This window comes from Sciurus carolinensis, chromosome 3 (assembly GCF_902686445.1).
Source record: "Sciurus carolinensis chromosome 3, mSciCar1.2, whole genome shotgun sequence".
Taxonomy (NCBI): domain Eukaryota; kingdom Metazoa; phylum Chordata; class Mammalia; order Rodentia; family Sciuridae; genus Sciurus; species Sciurus carolinensis.
The window spans coordinates 62,646,686-62,671,324 of NC_062215.1; the positions used below are offsets into that span (position 1 = coordinate 62,646,686).

Genomic DNA, 24,639 nt, shown 5'->3' on the forward strand with positions numbered 1-24,639 from the left:
TTCAGTAAAATAAGTACATGCTTCGCACCTGCAAGACCCTGGGTTTCTTCTCCAACACCAAAATTTAAAAATATATATATAAATTTTAAAAATTGAGCACTTGATTGACTCATCAAATATATGGCCTGGAATTATACCCATACTCAAAAACAGGGATATGTCATCAAATCAACAACAGACAAGTCATTATAGGTATCCTAGTAACAAACATGATTGCCTGGCGTGGTGGCACACGCCTATAATCCCAGAGACTCAAAAGGCTGAGCAGGAGACTCACAAGTTTAAGGCCAGACTCAGAAACTCAGAGACTCTCAGCAACTTAGCAAAACCCTGTCTCAAAGTAAAAAAATAAAAAGGTTGGGATGTAGCTCAGTGGTAGAGCGTTCCCGGGTTCAATCCCTAGTACCACAAGGAAAAAGAAAAGAAAAAAGAAACTGAATAGAAGATGAAAGAACTAGGTGCTTTGGAATGGGGGAGGGGCATAAAGAAGTAGGAAGGCTGAGAATTCCTCTCTCCTATAATCTGAATAACCATAAAACGTGGAATGAATGCCCACGCACCTGGGATGAAGTGCACTTACTATGTGCCAGGCACTGTTAAGCACTTTTCCAATACTGGCTCATTTAACCCTTAACAATGGGTTATGAGGTGGGTGTTGCTATCTCTATTTTACTGATCAGAAAACCAGACATGGAAATTGTGTAACTTGCCACAAAGTCACTGCTAGAAAGTGTGAGCTGGGATGCAAACTAAGAAAACTTGATCCAGAGTCAAAGTTCTTTTTCATCCACTAGGCAATGCATTTTAAATATTCTCTTCTAATAATGGAGCACTCCTGAAGGTCCCAGGGTATGAATGATTTGCAGAGCTACAGTCAAACACACGCCCAGAGCTGAAGGAAGTTGCACTTGCCTCCATTCACACCATTCAGAGCTCTGCCGGTCACGTCGTGACTTTTTCCCTATTGCATGTTGTTCCACCCAATCTTTATATTTCACATGAAACCCTGAAAAATGAGTAACAGATGAGGCAGCTGCACTGAGAGCCACCACGATCAAAAGAAAACTGTCTTGACCTGATCATGTTTAAAGGGGGAAAAGGCAATGTCTTTGGATTTTAAGCAGATTGAATTTATCCAGATTTTTATCCCAGGGATATTGACATAAAAAGGGGGGCAAAAAAACCCTATAGAACTGTAGAACCAATGTATCGAGATAAAATTCTCCCAGGAAAACAAAGAGACAACCCTCCCCTAGAACAGCAAGACTCGTCACACCCTGCTTTGTGATAATCCACTAACAATCTAAGATAAAAGCATCATTAGCTGTGGAAGTATTACTTGAATTTACCTGTAATTGGCATTTATATCAAAATAATACCATGGGGAGGAGGGGAGTAGGCGACAGTCTTGACAGAATGTTGAACGCTAAGCTTAAATTGTTTTTGAAAAAGAATTTTCTGAGGTATAGCCCATACGAAAATACACTGCATATCTGGTCTAAGAGTTATGACCAGCAAGCTGCAGAAAATTTACGTTTGCTTTTAATCACAGATGCCCCAGAACAAAAGTTTCCATTGCAGGGCTTCACTTCAGAATAACAGCACTCGAGCAACTTTCAATTACTATACTTCTTCCTTGTCATAAAGCAGAAAGCACATGTTTGAGATTTCACTGGAAGTTAGAACAGCCGTTTCTGAAAACCTCATAAAAGGGAGGACTGATTTAGTCCTAGGATCTCGGCAGGATACCTGAAGTTCAATTTTGTCTCTGAACAAAAGCACTAAAGCAGCCCGCAGGCTTTGCATAGGATGAAGGGGACTTGGGGGCACTTCACTGGCTGAACTAAAAAAAGCCAAATCATTAAAAAGACCCTTAGAAACCACCACCAGGGAAAGGCAGCAACAGAAAAGAAGTTCAGGCTCTCCTGTCTTCTGAGTAACAGCAAATGTGTTCAGCAGTTAAACTACCTCTATCTTATTTCAGAGTGTTCTACCCATACTGAGAGGGAATCCACATTGAAGAGAATGCTCAGCCCCGCCTTCCAGGGAGCATGTTTGATGTGAACATTTTTAAGATACAATTTCATGAACAGAAATGACAGAGTGGATTTAAGGGAGGTCAGCCAAGTTCTTTCATCCAACACTATGACCCTGGATCTAATCATCAGTTTGCTTTGCTTCAATTCTCTGATTCTTAACATACTTTGAAAAGTTAAAACACTTAATATCCACTGATTACTACTTGCTGGAAGAGGTAATATGCATGTTTTTTGAGCTTCTTAGAAGAAAGATGCTAGAGAAATAAAAACTATTTATGAAATGTAAAAGTGTGGAATGATAGGTCCGCAGATGAGACTACTTTAACAGACTAAGATACTTGGCATTTCAAAAGGGAGGGTCAAGTCGTTTCCTATTTTTGAACATAGAATTACAGGGCAATGCAGTTGCACAAGGAGCTACTCGGACTCTCCCAGTTGGGACGTCTATTTGCTCATCTAAGTGCTTTTTAAAATGCTCATTAAGGGCTGGGGTGTAGTTAATGGTAGAGCATTTGCCCATGTGTGCAGGGCTGGGTTCCATCCCTAACAAAGAAAAAAAAATCCACTTAAGAAACAAAAAAAACCACCCCAAAAATGTACAGAGAATATACAATTAACACAGTTCAGTTAAGGTCCAATTCTAACATTAAGTACTAAAATCAAGCTACGTAACAATGAAAGTGCACATTTCAATTTACATAATCTAGAATTATAGTGTTTTCAAGTTATCAATCTAAAAGTCATAGGCCTGCTTTACATGACATCATCCAATTTCTCAGCACCTCAACACCAATCACCTTCCCCTTCATTTGGTTGGGTTCTGACCTCAAGGAGCTCATAGTCTAACAAAAAAGACCGAGAAAATTTTTTAAAGTCTACCCCTGCAACTTGGGAGGCGAGGCAGGAGAACTGCAAGTTCAAAGTCAGCCTCAGCAACCTAGCAAGGCCCTAAGTTAACCTAGTGAGACCCTGTCTCAAAACAAAAAAAATAAAGGGGCTGGGATGGAACTTAGAGGTAGAGTATCCCTGGGTTCAATCCCCAGTAAAAAATTAATAAATAAAATAGAGGCTGGGAGATATAGCATATGAACTGCATGCTCAAGGGCCTGGGCTTGATTCCCAACACATACATAAATACATAAAAGTAATTTCAAGAGACACAGGAAAGCAGAGACATCGGGAAGCTCTACACTCAGTCAGGAAAGGAAGAGGGAGAATACAGCACATTCCAGAAATGCAAGTCCAGTAGAGTCCTGTAACACAGGTAAGAGACGAGACTGGAGAAGAGTCAGGTCCAGTAGTCTGGAGATGACAGCAAAGGCTATGCAGAATTCTTCAGCAGGAGAATGGCATGATCAGAGTTGCATTTCCTCCTTCCCTCTCTCCTCTTCTGTGGTGCTGGGGATGACACCCAGGGCACACTCAAGGCAAGTGTTCTAACACTGAGCCACACCCCAGCCCAGGTTTGTATTTCTGAACTTTTCATTCCTTTCTGAAAACAGTCTAGGGCAGTGCTACTCCATCAACGTGGGGTCCAAGGACCAGGGCCTGCTGTGAGTTATTTGTCACTGGTTCACAACAAAGTTAAGTACAGAAAACAGAGTAGACACTCAGAAATGCTTAAGATGACGGCTCAACAAAACTTGACATTCAAGTTTGTGATCCATGAGCTCATTTTGTTGAACAGGACAGTGACCAGTCTGAATGCTGTCAACTCATGTAAGGAATCACATGTGGCTCAAGCTACATATTAGTCATATGGAGCAGGACCATGTATCAGTGTGTAAATGACCGTAAATCTTTTAAAAATGGATCCCAAACTAGACCATGTGAGAAGTTCTGGTCTTGAGAGCCATTGCAGGGGGTCAGTATTAAAAGCAGGAAGCTCAGGAGAAAGTTGTTGGTAGAAATGGTCCAGAGGAAACCTGAACTGAGGCAACGATGGCAGGAATGGAGAGATGGGCTCAGAGTTGACAGGTATTAAGGAGGTCAAATTAACCAGACTCAGGGTCTTCAGGATGTGGGCGATTGAAGAGAAGTAAGGTGGCTCCCAGAATTCAAGAACTGATTTATTCTGAATATAATGACAAGATATAAAACAGCAGTACATAAGAGCCTCATGAAAGTCAGAATTCACAAGAAGATTCTAAATTCATAGCCATTTTCTCTGAGTGCCTTTGAATAAGCATAATGACAAATTAATGAAATACAGAAAACTAAGCACCCCGGTGGTTAACACTGTGCACCACCGGGAATTCAGATTGTGAAGAAAGAAAACACAACCTAGGCCAAGTCTCCACTCTCCCCCCGAAATGAAATCACGTGGTCAGGAGCCAAATCTAGTTCAGAAAGGGGCAGCTGGAGCCCCAGAACCCCCAAGCCCTATTAGGAAAAAAAGAAAGAAAACCCTCAAGGGACTTGTTCATTGCCTGCCCCAGCTGTACACAACACAAAAGCCTCCTTCCTCCAATTTATGCAGATATTAAAACAGGCCTTCTACCAAAAGAAAGAGTGATAAAAAGAGGGTTGGGGGAAATCAGGTGGAAATAAATCAGCGATGCTAACCTCAAAATCCACTGCCTTCCTCAGTGCTTTGCTTTACATTCCAACCTGTATCAGAAGATAAATCAGTTAGCAAGAGCTGTGGACAGCCGCTACCTGGAAAATGAGGATTAATCCAGCAGTGGCTACGCATCTGGGCAAACCTCTCCTACAGCATTCCAGAGCTGAGAAGGCAGGTGGCTCCATGAGGGGTGGGTTCTCTATTGCTCCAGAGCAGACCCTCCATTTCCCATGTGAAAAAACAGCAATCCTTCAACCTCCAGCCTGCCCAGATTTGAGCAGCAAGGTTCAGTGGGAAACAGGCCTAATGGCTTTGGGAAACCACAAAATGATTGCCAAGTACATAATTTCTTTCAAGAAGGGTGCCTGATGGTTGTTACCCATTATCATACCAAGGCTTCAGTGCTTAGCAATCTATAGAGTTTCAGAGTTGCAGAAGCTGGCCTCAAACTAGTGATCCTCCTGCCTCAGCCTCCCAACCAGTCTAGAGTTTCACTGGCAAATATAAATATGGAGCTCAGTACCTATCAGCAATTTCCCAGAACTTTAAGGAACAGTATTACTGTATATTCATCTGCTTTTGTTGTTTCATTCTCTGAGGTCTTTCTCCTCAATTACAACTGACTCTCTTTCGACTTCCTCACCATATCCCCTTGCATGTCTGTAAGTCATTGATTTGAAATTTTTTAAAAAAAAAGAAAAAAAAAATTATATATACCACCATTTGACCCGCTATCCCACTCCTTGGTTTATACACAAAGGACTTAAAATCAGCATACTACAGTGATACAGCCATATCAATGTTCACAGCAGCTCAATTCACAATAGCTAGATTGTGGAACCAACCAAGATGCCCTTCAATTGACGAATGGAAAGAAACTGTGGTATATATACACAATGGACTATTACTTGGCCATAAAGAAGAATAAAATTATGGCATTTGCTGGTAAATGGATGAAGTTGGAAAATATCATGCTAAGTGAAATAGGCCAAGCCCAAAACACCAAAGGCCAAATATTTTCTCTGATAAGTGGATGACCATATATAACGAGGTGGCGGGGGGAATGAAGGAACTTTGGATGATGTGGAGGAAAATGGGGTGGGAGGGGTTGGGGGATGGAAAAATAGGATGAAATGGACAGTATTACCCTATGTATATTTATGATTACATGAATGGTGTGAATCTACATTGTGTACAACCACAGAAATGAAAAGTTGTACCCCATTTGTGTACAATGAATCAAAATGCAGTCTCTAAAAATAAAAATACACACACATACACACACACACACACACACACACACACACACACACCTGGTAACAGTTTTGAAATTCTATGATGTGATACATTCCCAAAGGTTCAAGTTATGAAATGAATTACTAAATTTTATGATCACTTGTTAACTAATAATAATAGTAGCATTTTCTAAGCACTTACTATATGCCAGACAAGTGTATGTTATCTTGCATAGTCTTTACTACAATCATGTAAGGTAGGTAGTGCTATTATTAACTCCATTCTACAGATAAGGAACATAAGTGAGCTCAAACATCCATAGTCAATAAAAAGGAGAGCCAGACATGGAGGCACACACCTGTAATACCAGCTACTTGGGAGGATGAGGCAAGAGGATCACAAGTTCGTAACCAGCCTCAACAACAAAAAGCAAAGCCCAGCTGCAGTTGAGGCTCAGTGGTAGAGCAATTGCCTAGCATGTGTAAGGCACTAAGTTCAATTCTCAGCACTGCATATAAATAAGAAAATAAAATAAATTTTTAATAAAAATTAAAAAAAAAAAAAGAAGAAGCAGAGTCAGCCAGGCATGATGGTACACACATCGATAATCCCAGTGGCTCAGGAAGCTGAGACAGGAGGATTGCAAGTTCAAAGCCAGCCTCAGCAACTTAACAAGGCCATAAGCAACTTGGCCAAGACCATTTTTTGTCTCAAAACAAAAAATGAAAAGGGTTAGGGATGTAGCTCAGTGGTTCAATCCCCAATATCAAAAAAAAAGAAGAGCAACATCTGAACTCAGGCAGAAGGATATTTGTAGCTACTTGACTGCTTCTACACAGAAAAGTAAAATAAGATTTAAAAACACCATTACAAATAATGGAACAAGGAAAAAGCCTCTCAAGGAACATTGCTCTTAGTAATTTAATTGGACTGCTGTTTTATTAAACTGATCCACATCCTAGAAACACAGTCACCAGTGGCTGGTCCAGGCTCTTTATGAGGAAGGTAAAAACCCCTATTTTTCAAAGCTGTACCTTTTTTTACCATCTTAAAAGTGAAGAGAAGGGCTGGGGATGTGACTCTGTGGTAGAGTGCTTGCCTAGCATGCATGAGGTCCTGGGTTCGATTCCCAGCACAGTTTAAAAACAAAAAATGTGAATAAGAAAAGATAAGGTGATCTGTCCCTGTTCTTTTATTGGTCATAATATTTGGATCTGAGAACGAGTAGAAGAGATGGAGCTTATAGACTATTTGAGTTGGCACAAGATCCCATTCACCCAAAGAGCCAGAAGGATTTAGTTGAATTCTAGTCCACGCATCTGATTTAATCTGAACCAAAGAACCAACAAGAGCAGTCTGGGTAGCAGCCCAATACAGAGCATCTGAAGGAGGGCTCTACTTCCCCTGACCAAAGCAGGTAGGCTGGGTGGGATGCCCCCTGACTCAGCCCATCTCCCACCCCAACTTCCTCTTCCCTTTCTGCCCGTGCAGAAAGTTCTGGGACCAAGTCAGAGACAAATAACCTGTTGGGAGGGAAGTTACTGGTCTGCAGCTTTCGCGTCACTGGCACCCACGATGATCAAATGTTTTCCATCAGGCACCCAGGTAGAGCCAAGTCCTGTGGCTTAAAATGAAAAGCAGTGCTCTCTTCTGACCCTGAAGAGGATCCTGGAGATAGAGCCTCCAGTTTTTGACAGCTGAGTAACTTAAACTCATCTAAAGGGACAGATCCAATCCCCAAAGTCCAAATCTTCACCCCTTTTCAACTATTCATCACATTCTCTCTCTTTAGAAATCTCAAAAATGTCCACCAACCTACTGATTAAAACAAGACTAACCGCCCTAACTTCAGGATTATAGGTTTCCTGACAAAACTGCTCTTACAAATGCACTCAAAGTTCTATTATCATCTAATTACAATTTCTATACAGCTATATAATAATGTGTGTTGTGGAAGCCAAAAAGAAAAAGAAGAAGTTTTAATTACTTTTGTACCTACCACTAAAACAAGCAGAAACAGGACAACCTTCCATAAATATTTTTAAGAGAGAGAGAGAGAGATGCTGGAATTCTTTTACTTAGTGTTTTCTCATAACTTCAATGAAGGTGAGAGGAGCCAGACAAGATGCAGGCTGAACATATATGGTCATCCCTAGATTTTCTTACTATATAAAGGAGAAATTAATAAAGAAGAAAAAAAGAAATACCACACAGCATTTCCTTTCCCCACCATAATTTTTCAATTTTCTTTAGAGAAATGCCAGCCAATAAGTAATTAGAACCATATCCTTTGTTATCCCAATGGGAAGAAGTACACAAATGGTTTTAAAGAACAAATGTTAATGAGAACTTTAAAAAAAAAAAAAAAGTAATCTGGAACTTTGGTTCCCTTCAGTGTAAAACAAAATTCCCTTCTTTAAAGCTATTTTTATGGTTGGTGAAACAACATGAACAGAATCCATCAACAAAAGTTAAGTGTTCAGCCATCCAGTGCCCTGAACTGGGGGTGCCCTGCTTTTCACTGTTCTTAGGGTGAAATTAGCATTACAAACTCACAGAATTCTATGCACCCCATTTTAAACAAGAGACAAAAACTCAGTTACAAAAGAGGAATTCATTTTACATCTCTTTAGTTTCAAGAAGGAAAATAATTCCTTTCAAAGTGAATACATAGCTTTTGCAATTTCCAAGAGTATGTTTTTCATAAGAAACACAGCTGGAGCCTTTTTACCTGGTATACATCACCACCAATAAGAATGTTTCTGGGATCAGATCTTGAGTTGCCTATTCACCAACATTCAGGGGCAGAAACCACCTCCTTGAAAACTGGTCTGGTTTTAGAGAACAAAGTAAATTCTAGGATGTGAGTCAGAAAAACTAAAACTCTGAGCAAAAAATAAATTTGGGGGGTTGGGGATATAGCTCAGTGGTAGAAAACATATTTAACACATATTTAGCATGCACAAAGTTCACAGGTTTGATCCCCAGTTAAACAACAACAAAAAAAAATTTAATGAAAATAAATTTTTAAGATGCTAACATATCATGATTTAGGTACATCCAGCACTGTAAACTATATTTTCAAATGGGGCCCTCAAGGTCCTTCAGATGCTTCATCCTGGTGAAATTTAGCAGGTCCATGCTAGAGCCACAGAATCCTTTTTTGTTTGTTTGTTTGTTTGTTTGTTTGGTATAAAGGGACTAGCCAGGGTAGAGAGAACCAAACATGGCCTATATTATACCAAATATGCCTCTTTTTTGGAAAAAGCTTTAAGATTTTCAAAACACCTCAATTTGCTCCATATTTTTACTGTCCAACAATTTTGTTTTCCCTTTTGTAAAAAACACAATAGACCTAGGTCTGTAATATTTTATCATTCCTTGTATGTTTTCAAAAGCCAGAAATCACTTATATTGCTCAACGAGGACATTATTTTAAGTAGACTCCGGTCTACAACAGAAACTGGCCATAACAGCAAAAATACATTTTGGTAAATCACTTTCTGACATTATTTCTCCCCAAAATAGTCACATAAACAACCAGGGAAGACAAAGGATTCTCATATTTTGAAGCAAAAAGTACTAGCCATGCATATTCATATTCTATCAAGCATATAAATCAAATATGGGCAAAATAACCTAAGAAGTGGTTAAAATGCAAAGTCTTACCTCTGTGTGGTTAGTGAACCCATGTTTTTCCAATGTTAAATTTGCAAACTGCATTTGTTAAACTGTATTTCATACTTTAAATCTCAAGTCTGTACCTGCTTGGGATGGATGATTTACTTGAGACATTTGGGGTCACAGTACAAGCCTTTTGCTCTCACTAAATCTAAATCATGCTTCTCAACAAGATTCTATACACATAAAAGAAACACATGGCATGCGTTACCATCCTCCCTAGAGGAAACTAAACACCCCAGAATAGTCTCCCTCCTGTCCACCCCATAAACTGAGATTCTGCTCAGGAAGGGAAGGAGTTGGAATCACTCTGCATGAACACGCTAATTAAGTAAGAGCACTCCAAAACTTTTTCTGTTACCATTCATTACGAAATGTCCTGAATTTGTTTGACTGAAAAGGACATCTTCATCCAACAGATACACACAGGAACCCAAACTAAATTCAGCAGTAAACTGGGAGGAACCAGAAGTTGACAGCAAAGTATATATTTCCTCGAGTCCCCATTCTCCCAGTCAATCTGCATTTATGGGATCAGTTCTTCATTTAATTCCAAGTATGTCAAGACAACAGTGGCCCACCAAGAAACTAAGGGAGAGCCCTTAGCAAGGATGAGACTGCTCCTGGGCCTGGAGATGGCTGGACAGCCAGACAATGAAAAGCTCCCCGGAGGCCACTAATTCAGCCCCGGGAAAGAGGGAAAGAGTAGGGAAAAGGCAAGAGAAGAAAGCTCCCTTCTCGCCCAAAGCCATGGTTAGTGGCCGCCCCCCTGGGGCGAGCAGTGAGTGGCCTGACCTCGGACTCGGTCGCCAGGTCCCTAGTCCCTTGGGAAGGAGCGGACCCCAGGAAAACAGATTTCTCTCGAATAGAAAGGAAACTTCCTGGTTTGGGCATTATGGGTAGGGGGCTAGCGCCCTTCCCAACCCATTACAGGTATCCGCCAGGAGTTAAGTGGTTGGGGGAAGGGGGGTCCCTTCCCTGCACCTCTAGAGGGAGGTGGAGAAAGGTCACTAGGAAGGGATCCCGGAGAACAGTCACCCTTTCGCGAGGCTCCCAAAATGTGGGGACGAATGTTCTTGGGGTCACAGTTTAAGGCGGGGTCCAGGGGGCCAAGGGGTGTCAAAACTTCCCAGCGCGGGAGCAGCCTGACACCGGCACCTAGGAGTTGCCGCCGGCGCCCCAACCCAGGATAGAGGTGCGAGCTCAGAGAGGGACAGGAGAGGAGGCGCTGCCAACATGGAGAAGGAGGGAAGGGGGGACGGCAGAGTGGGGACGGCGAGGACCGGTCTCTCGGGAGAGCGCGGGCTGCGCTTCGAGGCCGGGGGCGCCAACAGGCCCACGCCGCTCACCTTCCTGTGCTTCTCCTTGTAAGGCAGCGCCAGCCACGGCATGTCCCGCACGAAGTCCTGCCATTGCCTCTGGTCCTGGTCCGAAGACACGAAGACGATCTCCAGGCGGCGTCGTGGCTCAGGCTCTGCGGCCGCTCCGGCCCCCGGCCCCGGCCCAGCCCCGGCCCCCGGCCCGGCCGCCGCGTCCCCCCGCAGGCGGCCGTAGAAGGCGGCCAGGCTGGCGCTGAGCTGCGCGCAGGGGGCGCTCAGGCTGCAGCCGAAGTAGAGCCCGAGCAGGGAGATGCCGCGGGCGCCAAGCGAGTGCACGTCCACCTCCTCGCCGCCGCCGGTCACCAGCTTCTCGCCAAGCAGTTCTTCCAGGAAGCCCGACATCCTGGCCCACCGCAGCCCCAGCACGCGGGCGGCGGGCGGGCAGACTGCTGCTACCCGGCTCCCTCGGTCCGCGCGGCGGGCGGAGGCGGCGGCAGAGGCGGCGGGCGCGGGTGAGGAGAGCCCCGCCCACCAGTCCGCCCACGCCACGCCCCTCCTGCCCACGCTTGCCACGCCCCCTCGATGGCCGGCCTGGGCGGTGCGGGTAGACTAGGCGCAGTCTGCCCAGGCAGGTCCCCAGCAGCTGGCGCCTAGGCGCCCCAGAGCGAGGTCTCGGGCTTACAGCGCGTGGCCAAAGAAACCTGACCCGAAACGCTCCACCATGACCACAATGCCTTGGGCCTAAGTGAAGACAGGAGAAGGGTCCGCTGAGCCGGAGCTTTCTAAGGCTGCAAACCATGCTGAACTGGATTTGGCCGCACTTCTGCCCGCGTTTCCTCTCTCCTCCCAATTCTAAATTCTCTCCAGACTTCTCCAAAGGTCTCTTCCTCCCCATCACCCTGTTCTGTACACCTGCTTGTTCCTTCACCTCCTTCTCCATTCTCTGTCCCCACACAAAGCTTAACCCTAAGGACACTTCGAACCCCACTGACCTCTCATAAAACTTATAAGATTTAGTGCCTTCGCCACACAGTATCACCATCAGGCTCTCTTGCTCGGCAGTTATTTCTCTGTGTATATTTTGTATTCTCTATTATAAGTGGACTAGAGGACTCCATCTCTTCTCTTTCTTGGGCGCCTCTGAGGTCCTAGGCACACAAGGGAAAGAATTCATAAGTACTAGGGAACTGACTGCAAGTCGCAGTATGGGATTTCATCCACAGGTCGCTAAGAAAGTCTCTCTTCCATCTCCACAAACACACAACAGATGCCGACCGCAGCCATCTCTAAATCAGTGCTGGCTGCTCTCCTGATTGGCTTCAAAACTTATATCAAGTCTGTTGATGGCTGAGAAACATTTTTCCTCAACTGACAAAATGTTCGTGGATGCTTAGGGAGAACCCTTTTCTCCCCATCTTTTAAAATTGGTTCGTTATAGTTGTACATACTGATGGGATTTTTTGTTACATATTCGTCCACGCACATTTACACAATATAACAATTTGGCCAATATCACTCCCCACCACTTTCCCCCTCTCTCCCCATCTTCCACCCCTTGATCACTTTCCTCTACTGATCTTTAGGGAGAAATTTGATTAAACGGGTGGTCTCTGGCAAGTCTCCCGGCTTCCCAATCACCCCTACCCACAAACACGACAAAAATGTATTTCGTGCCCACCTGCCAAAGAGGGCTTCCGTATGACAGCAAAAAGAAAAAAACAAAAACAAACAAACAAACAAAAACTATCAGCCCTCCAACGCTTTGGGAGTTATTTCTTGGGTATCTACCGCCATCTAATGGAAAGAGTGAAAAAGAAAAAGTTCTACCAGCGCCCAAGGTGTGAAAAATGTTGCCAAGAGGGACCAAGCAGAACATTTGCTATTTACAAAGGAGCGCCCCCACCAGGCACGCGCATACACACACACCTCATAGCAGGGCTCAACAGGATATCATTTAAACCTCCTAACTTAACTGCAAGCTTTGGCACAAACTTTCAAGTCCTAAGGTTCTTAATTTTGTCTAGAGTAGAACAAGGAATTGTAGAGATTTTCAGCTCAGTGAAATATTACCACATTAACTGATGAAGAAAATGGAGATGGAGGCCAATACCAGACCAGCAATTTCTACAACTTATATTTTCTTAGTAACCACCAAATATTGTTCACTTCATAAGCAGGATCTTTAGACTGAGAAATGCTTTTAAGCAGGCAAGATCCCTATGACAAAGGCGAATTTCATGTTAATTCTTAGGAAACTGTTATGCTTAAAATTTTGACCACTGCAAAGACAGGATCATAATAAAACACACAGAAAGCATCATTTTTGAGTGAAAACCTGTTAAACATAATAACAGAACATATATTAAGTTTTCAGGTATCTTTTCAAATCCTTTTCTTAAAAAAAAATTCTGTAAATGGGTTAAAATGCTTTATCTTCTCATCCAGCTCATATCTGAAATGTCCTGGGTGGGTACATGGGTTAGGCATGACCAAAAGCACGTTAGACCGAAATTTCTACATTCTGACATTTTTATGAGAACACTAAAAAAATGTAAAGGTAAGCATTTACATCCCATGGAAACCAAAAGACAAAGTATTTGGAATGGAGGTAGTGAAAAGGGAATTTGGGGGATTGCAAATTTGGGGAAATAGTGAAGTCATTATTAGAGTCCTTAACTTTGTATACTAGGTGCAAGTCTGGTATAAAGAGGCGGTTTGTTCAGCATTTTACTTTTATTATTTTACAGGAAAGCACTTTCCACTGGAATGTGTCCAAACCAGCATCTGGCACCTGAAAAAGTGAGAGTTCGAACATACTGCACATGAAATATAAATAAAATTTGGAGAATTGTTGGTGCAGCAGGCCTTGGTTAGAAGCCAAATATCGCAGCTGCCTTTTAAAGGAGTGTCGAAAGAGGGGATTTGCAATGGAAATCATTCCAAAATCATAATTCTAGTGGGTGTTTGTTACAAGAAGAAGCCTAAGGAGACTCATTTGGCTTCCTATAAAGAATTAGCCAATGTCCTTTGGCCTGAAGAAAGCACTACTCTCTGCTTATGCAATATAAGAGACCCACTTAAAGAGACTATCCCTATTGGTATCCAGCTAGTTATGCTACAAAAATTGACCGGCTAATCTTCTAACTATTGTTTCAAATTATGTATTAAGGAACTACAATATGCCTGGTGTTATTGGTTTTTTTCTTTCTTTCTTTCTTTTTTTTTTTTTTGTACTAGAGATTGAACCCAGTGGCGCCAAGCCACTCAGCCACATCCCCAGCCCTTTTTATTTTTTATTTTGAGACAGGGCCTCACTAAATTGAGCTGAGGCTGACTTTGAACTTGCGATCCTCCTGCCTGAGCCTCCTGAGCTGCTGGTATTACAGGCATGCACCACCACACCCAGCTAGAAAGAGATTTCTTCGAAGGCATTGGCTCATTATGTTATGAAGGGTGAGATGTCCCAAGACCTTCAGCCAGTCAGCTGGAGACCCAGAAGAGCCAATGGTCTCATTTCAGTCTGAGTCCAGAGACCTGGGAGTCAGGAAAGCCAATGGTGAAAGCTCCAGACTTCAAATCCAAAGGCAGGACATCCCACTCCAAAACAGTAAAAAGCAGAGAGTAAGTTTTTCCCTCCTTATGCTTTTTGTTCTATTCAGACTTCATGGATTGAATGAGACATGCCCAGGCTGGGTTGGGCGATATGCTTTACTTGGACTAGTAATTCAAATGTTAATCTCATCCATAAACACCCTCACAGTCACACCCAGAATAATGCTTAGCCAAATATCTAGGCACTCCTAGCCCAGTCAAATTGACACACAAAATGTACCATTATAAGTCTGTAAACTCAACACCCATATATATTTGTTTAAACCATATCTCCAAATAATCTACATAATTTCCAAATAAAGACAATAACAAAGTCATAATTCTAACATTATAACATTATAAAACTACTCTACATGCATATTAACCTCTTTCCACAAAAAAGAGATAAAGTCCTTGAGTGATGTTTAAAGTATATATATATATCTGTGTGTGTGTGTGTGTGTGTGTGTGTGTGTGTGTGTGTAGCACTGGGGATTGAACCCAAAGGTGCTCTTCCGCTGAACTACACCCCCAGCCCTATTTATTTATTTATTTTGAGACAGGGACTCACTAAGTTGCTAAGGACCTCACTAAATTGCCAGGGCTGGTCTTGAACTTATAATCCTCCTGCCTCAGCCTCCTGGTGGAAGGCTAGCTGGAATTATAGGCATACATCACCATGCCTGGCTTAAAGATTTTTATTTTTTTTATTTTTGTTGTCGATGGACTTTTATTTATTTTTTTTTATGTGATGTTGAGAATCAAACCCAGGGCCTCACACAATACTAGGTAAGGGCTCTCTCTACCACTGAGCTACAACCCCAGCCCTTAAAGCCAATACATCTTATGTTACATGATAAAATAATGAGAGAGAGAGAGGAAACAAAGATATTTTAGACACACACAAACATATTCATATAAAATAAGGAAGAAACACCCATGACAATTACAGTCCTTTTTTCTCTAACTGGTCATGTGGTGGCTGGTATTTATAGCCACCTTCTTCATTACCTGTTCTCTATTCCCTTTGCCTTTAGAAAGCATGTCAGATGATTGGGTCTTTAACTGGTGGGGGGACCCAAATCTTTATTTCTGAAGGGTTTGGGTCATTAGTAGTGTTGTCTAGATTGGATTGCTATTTTTCATTGACCTTAATCACAGGGTATGGTAATACCAAGAAACACTCTAAGGGAGTTTCTGCATTCCAGATATCCTCTTTCTTACCATCACTGTGGAGTACTAGTGCAATTTCAGGATCAATCACCCAGCCAGCACAATAACTCCCTTAATTGTCTGTTGACTCATAGGTGCAAGGGGTCCAAAGGAGCCAGGCAGAAGTCTTAATGTCTACTTCAGTAGAGACTGTTGAACCTCCTGGTAGAATCACTCCTCCTGGAACTAAGACCTGTATGTAGGCTAGCAAAGCATAAAATTGTGGGAACAAGAAGCAAAACTTAGCTGGAGATTTAACTCAGTTGTATGGCACTTGCCTCGCATGTACAAGGTCTTAGGTTCAATCCCTAATATCAAAACATTCAAAATTTAAAATTTTTTTAAAAACCCACTTTTGCTAGTGCATCATTAGGGATAAGTGTGAGTACTGGCACTTCCATTTCCACCCTGGGCCCATGAATCCTGGCAATAAGAGAAACATTATCATATATTGATTCTGACTCAGAGCATATACAACCTTTTACACTGACCTGCAAGCTATTGCTACCTAGCTGGCAATGTAACTGTGTCTTCAAAAGGTCATTTCACTGCCTCTCAAGCCAGCTGCTTCCGAATAGTAGTGATATGATGAGACCAGTGAATTCCATGAGCACGGGCCTATTGCCACACTTTTGCAGCAAAGAGTCCCTTGGTCAGAAGCTATGCTGTGTGGATAAAATATTCCTTAAGTCCACAGCTGGTAGTTTTGGCAGAAGCATTGCATACAGGGAAGTTTAAGTGTCTACTCTAAGAAGGACAAAATGCTGCCCCTTCATGATAGAAATAGTCCAATGTCACAAATTCACCATCAGGAAGCTGGCTGATCACTTGGGGGAATGATTCCTTTTGGGGGACTCAGCATTGGCCTCTGCTGCAGGTAGACTGGGCACTCAGCAGTGGCTAAAGGCAAGTCAGCCTTGATGAGAGGAAGTCCATGTTGCTGAGCCCATACATGATCTTCTTCCCTGCCACCATGGCCACATGATAAAATAATGAGAGAGAGAGAGGAAACAAAGATATTTTAGACACACACAAACATATTCATATAAAATAAGGAAGAGGCGCTAAGCAATTTAGTGAGACCCTGTCTCTAAATAAAATACAAAACAGAGTTGGGGATGTGGCTCAGTGATTGAGTGCCCCTGAGTTCAATCACCAGTACCCACCACCAAATAAAATCTTCTGTTGAGGTCATCCTTTGGTGAGCATTCACATGGGACATAAATTTCTTTCTCTTCTTCCCTGCCCCCCTCCTCCTCCTTCTCTTTCTTGTCAGTCTCCTTCTCCTCCTCGTCAGTCTCCTTCTCCTCCTCCTCCTTCTTCCCAGAAGTCTACCCACATGTGTCTCCCCCAAATTTTTTTGTCACCAATTTTATGATCATGCTTCTTCCAAGTCCCTGACCATTCAGCCAAACCACTGTCTACAATTCATGAGAGGTATGTAAACACACATCGGGTCAAATCTCCTTCCAAGCAAAGTCAATGACTGGTGCACTGATTGAAGTTTTGCCCACCAGGAAGATTCCCCTTTACCACTCTGCTTCAGAAATGTCCCAGAAAAGGGCTTCAGTGCAGCAGCTATCTACTTTTGGGGATAGGACTCACTGTTGTACAAGCCTAATTTTATGACTTGGTTATCCCTCCAGCCCTTATTTGTAATTTTTTTTAAGTGGAGAAAAACATACACAAACTAATATAATGCTTATATATGCATGAAATATATCTGGAAAGAGATTTTAAAAGTAGTAACAGGTTGCTTGGGGAAGGGAACGGAAAGACTAGGAATAGATGTGAGAAAAATATGCAAGGTATTATTCTAGTCCAAGAGAAAACAGTTTTGAATTTTTGATTAAAAACTTATTCAAAGGATAAGAAACTATAAATGGAGAAAGGATTTTTATATTTTATTTTATTTTATGTTTTGGCAATGCTGGGGATCTAACCTAGGGCCTTACCCATGTGAGTCAGGCACTTTCTATAGGGGCACATCCCAGCCCATGCAAAAGAAATATTTGAAGTTCAGCAGGACATCTCAAAATGAAAGAGGAAAAACATGTCTCTCACACACATACAAAAATTTCATTATAACCGCCCTGCTAATATAAAATAAACCTTCTGATGATAGAAGTTTTCCAATTCCACATAAAGAAATAATTGATTCAACAATATTGTAATAACTTGTAATTTAAAAATTAGCCCATTTAACAGGAGTTCCCTGTAAAAGATTTTACCTGTAGATGAATGCTATATTACAGGTTTTGCATCTGTTTTATCTTTTCCTTTTTAAAAAGTTGGTCTTCTGGGCTGAGGATGTAGCTCAGAGGTAGAGCATTTGTCTAGCATGCACAAGGCCCTGAACTTAATTCCCAGGACCACAAAAAAGTGGGTAGCTGCTCCTTTGTCGGTGATTCACTGATAAAGAAAATTGCTTGATAGGTGAATGAAGGAGAATATGGAGTTGAGATTTGATGAGGGTCAAAATGAAAGAAGGAAAAGAAGGGCATTGTCCTGGATTATAGCAGAAGGGTCGTGCTTTCTTTTGGGCAGTAAGGTGATACGAAACTTTGGAAAGTCATGATGATTTTTCTTTGGTGTGTGTGTGTGTATGTGGTACTGGGAATTAAACCCAGGGCCACTCTACCATTCAGTTACACCCCCAACCCTTTCTATTTTCTTATTTTTAGACAGGGGCTTGCTAAGTTGCTTAAGTCCTAAGTTGCTGAGGCTGGCCTCAAACTTGTGATCCTCCCTGCCTCAGCCTCCTGAGTGGCTGGGATTGCGGACCTACACCAGCATACCTGGCTATTGTTCTTTTTATTGTCCATTTTATCACTTAGCAAAGCAGATAATTATGGGCTACAGTTTTTGTTTATTTGTTTTATTTCATTTGTGGTGCTGGTGATGGAACCCATGTATTATATAAACACTCCTCCACTGGGCTACACTCAACAGACTCTAATTCTTAAAGTCTCCTAACTCTTTTTTAAATATTTTTTTTAGTTGTAGATGGACACAATACCTTTATTTTATTTATTTACTTTTATGTGGTACCAAGGATCAAACCCAGTGCCTCACACGTGCTAGGCAAGCGCTCTACCACTGAGATGCAGCCCCAGCCCCATCCTAAATCTTTTTTGACTTTCTTGTCATACATGCAAGGTGGTAGGGGGAAAAACATTATGCATATTTCCATTTCCTGCCAATGCTTTTCATATCAAATCTGAGGGTCATCAAATCTGATGATCATTACTGTGACTTTATTGCAGATACAGCCAAAGTATATATGATCCATTAACCAAGTCTGAAATGGGTCCTGACAACCCACTAGACAGCCAGACTGTTTGCTACATTACTAACAGCTTTTGGTAAACAAAACTAAAGCAACAGCACAAGAGATAGTAAGCAAATCTGGGTTATAAGTATGGGGAGTACATAAAACTTCCAAACAATTATGGTCTGGAGGAAATCTGCTCCAGAATATTAGACCACCCACCAGAAACAGGCTAGAACCCAAGGATCTGTCACTGAAATTGCACAGGAAAGCTTTTGTTCTCACCATGGCTTGTCATAGATCAGAATCAAAAATAATTAAGACATCATAGGGGCAAATTTTTCAAACATTTTATACTTGACTGAAGGCACAAGTCAAGGAAAGACATCTGGAAAGAAATGACAGGGTCAGAAAGTCCAAACCCAGCTCTCAAACACTAAAGACTATGAAGTATCAAGAATAATTCCGATTCATCACTTCTAGGTCCAAATGAGAATATCGAAAGCAGACAACTGGGAATGGAAACGTTCCAGTGAGAACTAAACTTGGACAGAAGCGTGTGCTTCTTCCTGGGCACAAGTTGTAAAGGAACACATGGAGTTTAGATTTCATCCTGGCACAGAGGAGAATTTTGAGCAGCAAACATGATTACATTAATGTGCTGAAAGATGGTCCTGTGGATGGTCTGGAGAAGAGCAAGGTAGGAGATATGAAGACTGATTAAGAGGCTATTAAACTGGACACAGTGGCGCTCGCCTGTAAATCCCGGCTACTCAGGAGGCTGAGGCAGGAGGATAGCAGTTTAAGGCCTGCCTCAGCAACTTAGTGAGATATGTCTCAAAATTAAAAAACAAAAAGAGTTGGGGATGTAAATCAGTGGTAGAGCACCCCTGGGTTCAATCCCCAGCACCACACACTTAAAAAACAAAAAAGTCTATTAAATAGGAAGTGATGGGCTTACACTACTGCACTGGCAACAGGTATGAGAAGGGAGAAGTCTGGGAAGACTTTTTTTTTCTTTTTTCTTTTTTTTGGGGGGGGGGTACCAGGGATTGAACCCAGGGATACTTGACCACTGAACCCTGGCCCTTTTTCATTTTGAGACAGGGTCTCACTAGGTTGCTTACAGTCTCGTTAAGTTGCTGAGGCTGGCTTTGAACTTGTGATTCTCCTACCTCGGCCTCCTGAACTTCTGGGATTACAGGCATGTGCCACCACACCCGATTTAAAAAGACTTTTTGAGTGGATGAAAGTACCATTCGGAAAACAGAAAGAACAGGTGTGAGGAGTGAAATAATTTCTAGTTTAGGTCCTTCTGCACCCAGCAGCCCCCTAGGCACTTCCACTTGTGAGTGAGAATAAAAGTCATACCTCCTTGCAATTTAGCAAGACAGTGTCTCAAAATAAAAAGGGTTGGGAACTTAGCTCAGTGGTAAAGTACTCCCAGATTTAATCCCCAATACCAATAATAATAATAATAATTAATAATTAATAATATCAGGACATAAAGCTCTGGGTTTGGGGAGAATGGTGAATAAGAAGGGGAATCACTGATGACCTTGAAAAGCAGAAACAAAAGTCTGCCTCTGCCTAGGCCTTCCACTGAGCAAGCAAGCACTCCTGAGGTCCAAGATGCCCACTCCATGAGTATGCATAGGTGTTGCTGATACATGAGCTTAACTGTGGAAGACAGGGGGAGCCAATGAGCACAGTGCCTCTGAGCTGCACGTGGGAGCACTGGTCCAAGCCAGTGGGCGCCATTGGTCAACTGCAGCTCAGGAAACCTCAAGACTCGACAGTTGGAGGCCGGACACCCTCAGCCTTACTTTAGTCTTCTGTAGTCGACAATGTCAAGCCCTGTCCTATCTGTCACTACATGCCTGTCAAATATCCTTTTCCAGGGAAGTGACTTCGGAGAGAAAAGCTAAGAGCCACTCCACCCACTCACATAGGAACGTGCAGCTCTGTGGTCTCCATCTCTACCAGGCAGGGTTTTGCCATCTCTAAGCCCAGGGCAAGGGGTTCCCAAATTGCAGCAGCACCGGTGGACAGCAGGGCCTCATTAGATCCCATCCATTTCTTCCTTGGTGCCCCAGAGACCCTCCAAGTAAGGACACTTCACTAGCTGGCACAACTATCTCCTATGTATATGTGATGCTATCAGGCTATGTACTACCCTAGCCCTCTTGAGTGCCTGATGAAAACTGTTTTGTGCAGCCTTCTGAACAGAATGGCCACTGTTTACTTAAAGGAGCCCTTAATGGTTTTTGGTCAACATCTTCTGAGAGCCCCAAGCCAGGCATCCAGGTGCCTTGTTACAGTACTGCCTCAGACCAGAGGTAAGACGTGTACTTAAGGGTCCCAGAAGGGTCACATGTTGTATATACGATGGGTCCAAAATGCTGCCACGAAAGGTGTGGGTGTGAGGATTCATGGGAGTGAGAAATCCTTTCTACTCTCAAGTCAGAAACGTTGGCATTTCCTGAGATTTTCTTGGATACTGTTAGGAATTCATTCCCCACTTTTCTGCCTCACTATCCCTCACTTACTGGTTTCCCCAAATAAGAGAAAGTGTTCTTGGTTCTCAAAATTTGCCTGTAGTGCCTCGCATGCTGGTTAATGTTTAGTGACGGAGGCAACCCAAAGGCCCTGACTTACAGCGTTTGTCTATTTCGGTGGTGTAAATATTCCCATCAGGACCAATTTCAAACTACCAACATCAGATCACTAGTCACAGCATTGGGAAGAAATGTGCAGCAGTCCCTCAGTTTATGGCATTTCTATCATACAACTATAATAGATACACATAACCTTACTAGATAATAGTAAAATGCAGTAAAATATTTAGAAAGTGATGAGTTTTGAGTATAGGTTAACTGTTTTTAATACCTTTTAATTGTCTGTATATATTGAATAATGACTGTGCTTCACAACCAGTTCAAAAATTCCTGAGAATTATGACCAGGTAGGGACAGCCTATTCCAGGGTAGCGCCTGACCCATTGTTCCTTCCTAACCGGCACCTTTGGCCATCCGGGTCTGCAGGGTTTTTGGTGGCCTTATATTAAAACTAGCCACTCTGCCTTATATGACCACGTGTGATAATATTGTAGTGATTCTTTGTTGGGGGGAGGGTACTAGAGATTGAACTTAGGGGCACTTGACCACTGAACCACATCCCCAAACCTATTTTGTATTTTATTTAGAGACAGGATCTCACTGAGTTGCTTAGCATCTTGCTTTTGCTGAGGCTGGCTTTGAACTCCTTGTGATCCTTCTGCCTCAGCCTCCCCAGCCGTCTCACCAGCTGTTGGATTACAGGTGTGCTGCCACAATGTGGGCTTCTTTTTTTTTTTTTTGGATACGGGGGACTGAACCCAGAGGCACTATATGATAGCCCTATCCCATTTTATTTCTTATTTTGAGACAGGGTGTCACTAAGTTGCCATGACTAGACTTGAACTTGTGATCCTCCTGCCTCAACCTCCTGAGTTGCTGGGATTCCAGGTGTGCACAGTTGTGCCTGGCTGTAGTAACTCTTGATTCCTAAACATCCTTGGATTTCACCTCTGACCTCCACTCCTCACCAGAGCATGAAGTTGTCCAGGTAATGCTGGTGTTTACAGTCGCCTTCTAGGAGGCCTGCAGTACCTTATCTTTCCAAGAGTTTCTTAGCCACCACTTGTCTATCCCCAGCTCCTAGTTGTCCTCTGATTTTGGAGGACATTGATCAAGACTCTTTAAATACAGAATCACCTGTTCAGTGATCTGAACTATCATCTGCAATAAATCCCTTGCTACTCAGCATCTACTGGACCATAACTGCTGCCAGGAACAGGACCATCAACATGTCTCACTGTTACCAAAGTCACACACAACTCAAATCCACATGCAACATACGGCAGGCACTTCTTACCTTGGGCTTCCTCATTGCATTCCAACTTGTGCTATTTCTTTACTTCTGGGCTCCAGCAGCCAGACAGCACCTGAGAGGACTGCAGATCAGGTAGGGGCTCACAGGCACAATCAGGCCTCCCCCAGTTCAACACACTAGCTCTCTGTACCACTACCATGAGTCCTTTGAGTGACTGGTCATCAATTCAGCATCATCTGACTCTTCTGTTTCCCTCACTGTGAACCCAACTCATCTTTAACTGTCCCCTGTTCTCTGACTTACTGAGATGCTGTTTTAATCCTGCATCCTGGTAACCAGAAGAGACAAGCTGGGGTGGAGAACCAAGCTGTAATTTAAGAGCTCTTGGACTCCCAGTGATGCCATGGCCAGATAATGTTCTGGGTCTGCTGGCACAGATTCAGCCCAGGGAACAGACATGGAAAACCACTTCTCACTTTCAGAGTGTACTTGGAGTGGGGGTGGGGTTCAGGTTTTCCATCAGGTGAAATCTATTTCACCTTTTGGAAGGAAATGGGGGAGGGAGACAGCAGATCAGTTTCTGTTCATTTGCTATCTATAGTCAGGGCTAAGGATGTTCTGTACAATGTTCTCTACCCCATGTACCATTTTTTTTCTAGTTGTAGATGGACAGCATGCTCTTATTTTATGTTTATTTTTTTAGTGAGGTGGTGAGGATTGAATCCAGTGCCTTACATTGCTAGGCAAGTGCTCTACTACTGAGCTACAGCCCCAGCCCCTGTCACATACCTTTGATACACAGAATTTCTCCATCTGATGACTCAATCCTCCATAAGGCAGACCTTTTCTTTTGGGGTTTGATTATTGCTCTCCAACTGTCCCATAGACTAGCTCTTTAGACCACTTATTGGTTCCCAAGGCTTCCTTGCCTGGAGTCTATCTCAACTTGTCTCATTTCTAACTTTGGCTCTTAAGATCTTAGATCAGTTCTAGAATGCTTGTCTAGCATGTGCAAAGCTCTGGGTTCAAGTCCCAATACCTCAACAACAACAAAAAATCTTAGCATGAATCAGAGTCCTAGGCACCTCCATCATCTGGAAGGACAGGGTGGTTGGCTGTGTGGAGTCAGAAGTGCCTATCAGAAATGTTTGGTTCTAGCCAGGTGTAGGGGTACATGTCTGCAATCCCAGCTAATAGGGAGGCTGAGACAGGAGGAAAGCCAAGTTCAAAGCCAGCCTGGATAACTTAGTGAGACCCTTGTCTCAAAATAAAAAATAAAAAAGACTGGGAATGTAGCTTAGTGGTAGAACCCCTCTGGGTTTAATCCCTGGTATGGAGATGGGGATGTCTGGTTCTTGTGTCCACAAGGAAAAACTAAGTTGGAGATAGGGGTTTAGGAGTTGCTGATGCATTAAAAGTAGTAGTATAGATGCCACGCGTGTAGACGAGGCTGCCCAGGCAGAGAGAGAGCTGTCTAGTGGAGGGATCCAAGAGCACCAACAGGAAAGGGTCAGACAGAGGTGTCTGCAATGAAGTCTGAGAAGAGCAGCTGGAGAGGCTGAAGCAAAACTAGGAGAGAGGGGCTCTATTAGAACTGTGAAGAAACTTCAAAGGAGGGAGGGGTCACTGTGTCATATGCAGTTGAGAAGTCTAGAAAAATGAGACCTGAATTAGGTTTGACAACTGGTAAGTCACTGGGGATCTCAGGAATAGCTCATTAGTTAGCCTGGTGGGAGCAGTTTAAGAAAAAAACTTCAAGCTCATATTATAATAAACTGCTATAAAATTTTAAATCAGATTTCCTCCACCCTCCAAATGATGTTGTTGAACATTTATCTCTGGCCTCTCCTACCC

At 42.8% G+C, this 24,639-nt stretch overlaps 1 protein-coding gene across 1 annotated transcript in view; it reads right to left on the reverse strand.

Moving 5' to 3' along the window:
* The window catches only part of Nxn (nucleoredoxin), a 146,053-nt gene extending 134,707 nt beyond the window's left edge, over positions 1 to 11,346 (reverse strand). The window contains exon 1 of the mRNA XM_047545397.1: positions 10,869 to 11,346. Within this exon, the coding sequence (XP_047401353.1) occupies positions 10,869 to 11,240 (372 nt within the window). The 5' untranslated portion in view covers positions 11,241 to 11,346. The remainder of the gene's footprint in view (positions 1 to 10,868) is intronic.
* Positions 11,347 to 24,639: the final 13,293 nt, after the last annotated feature.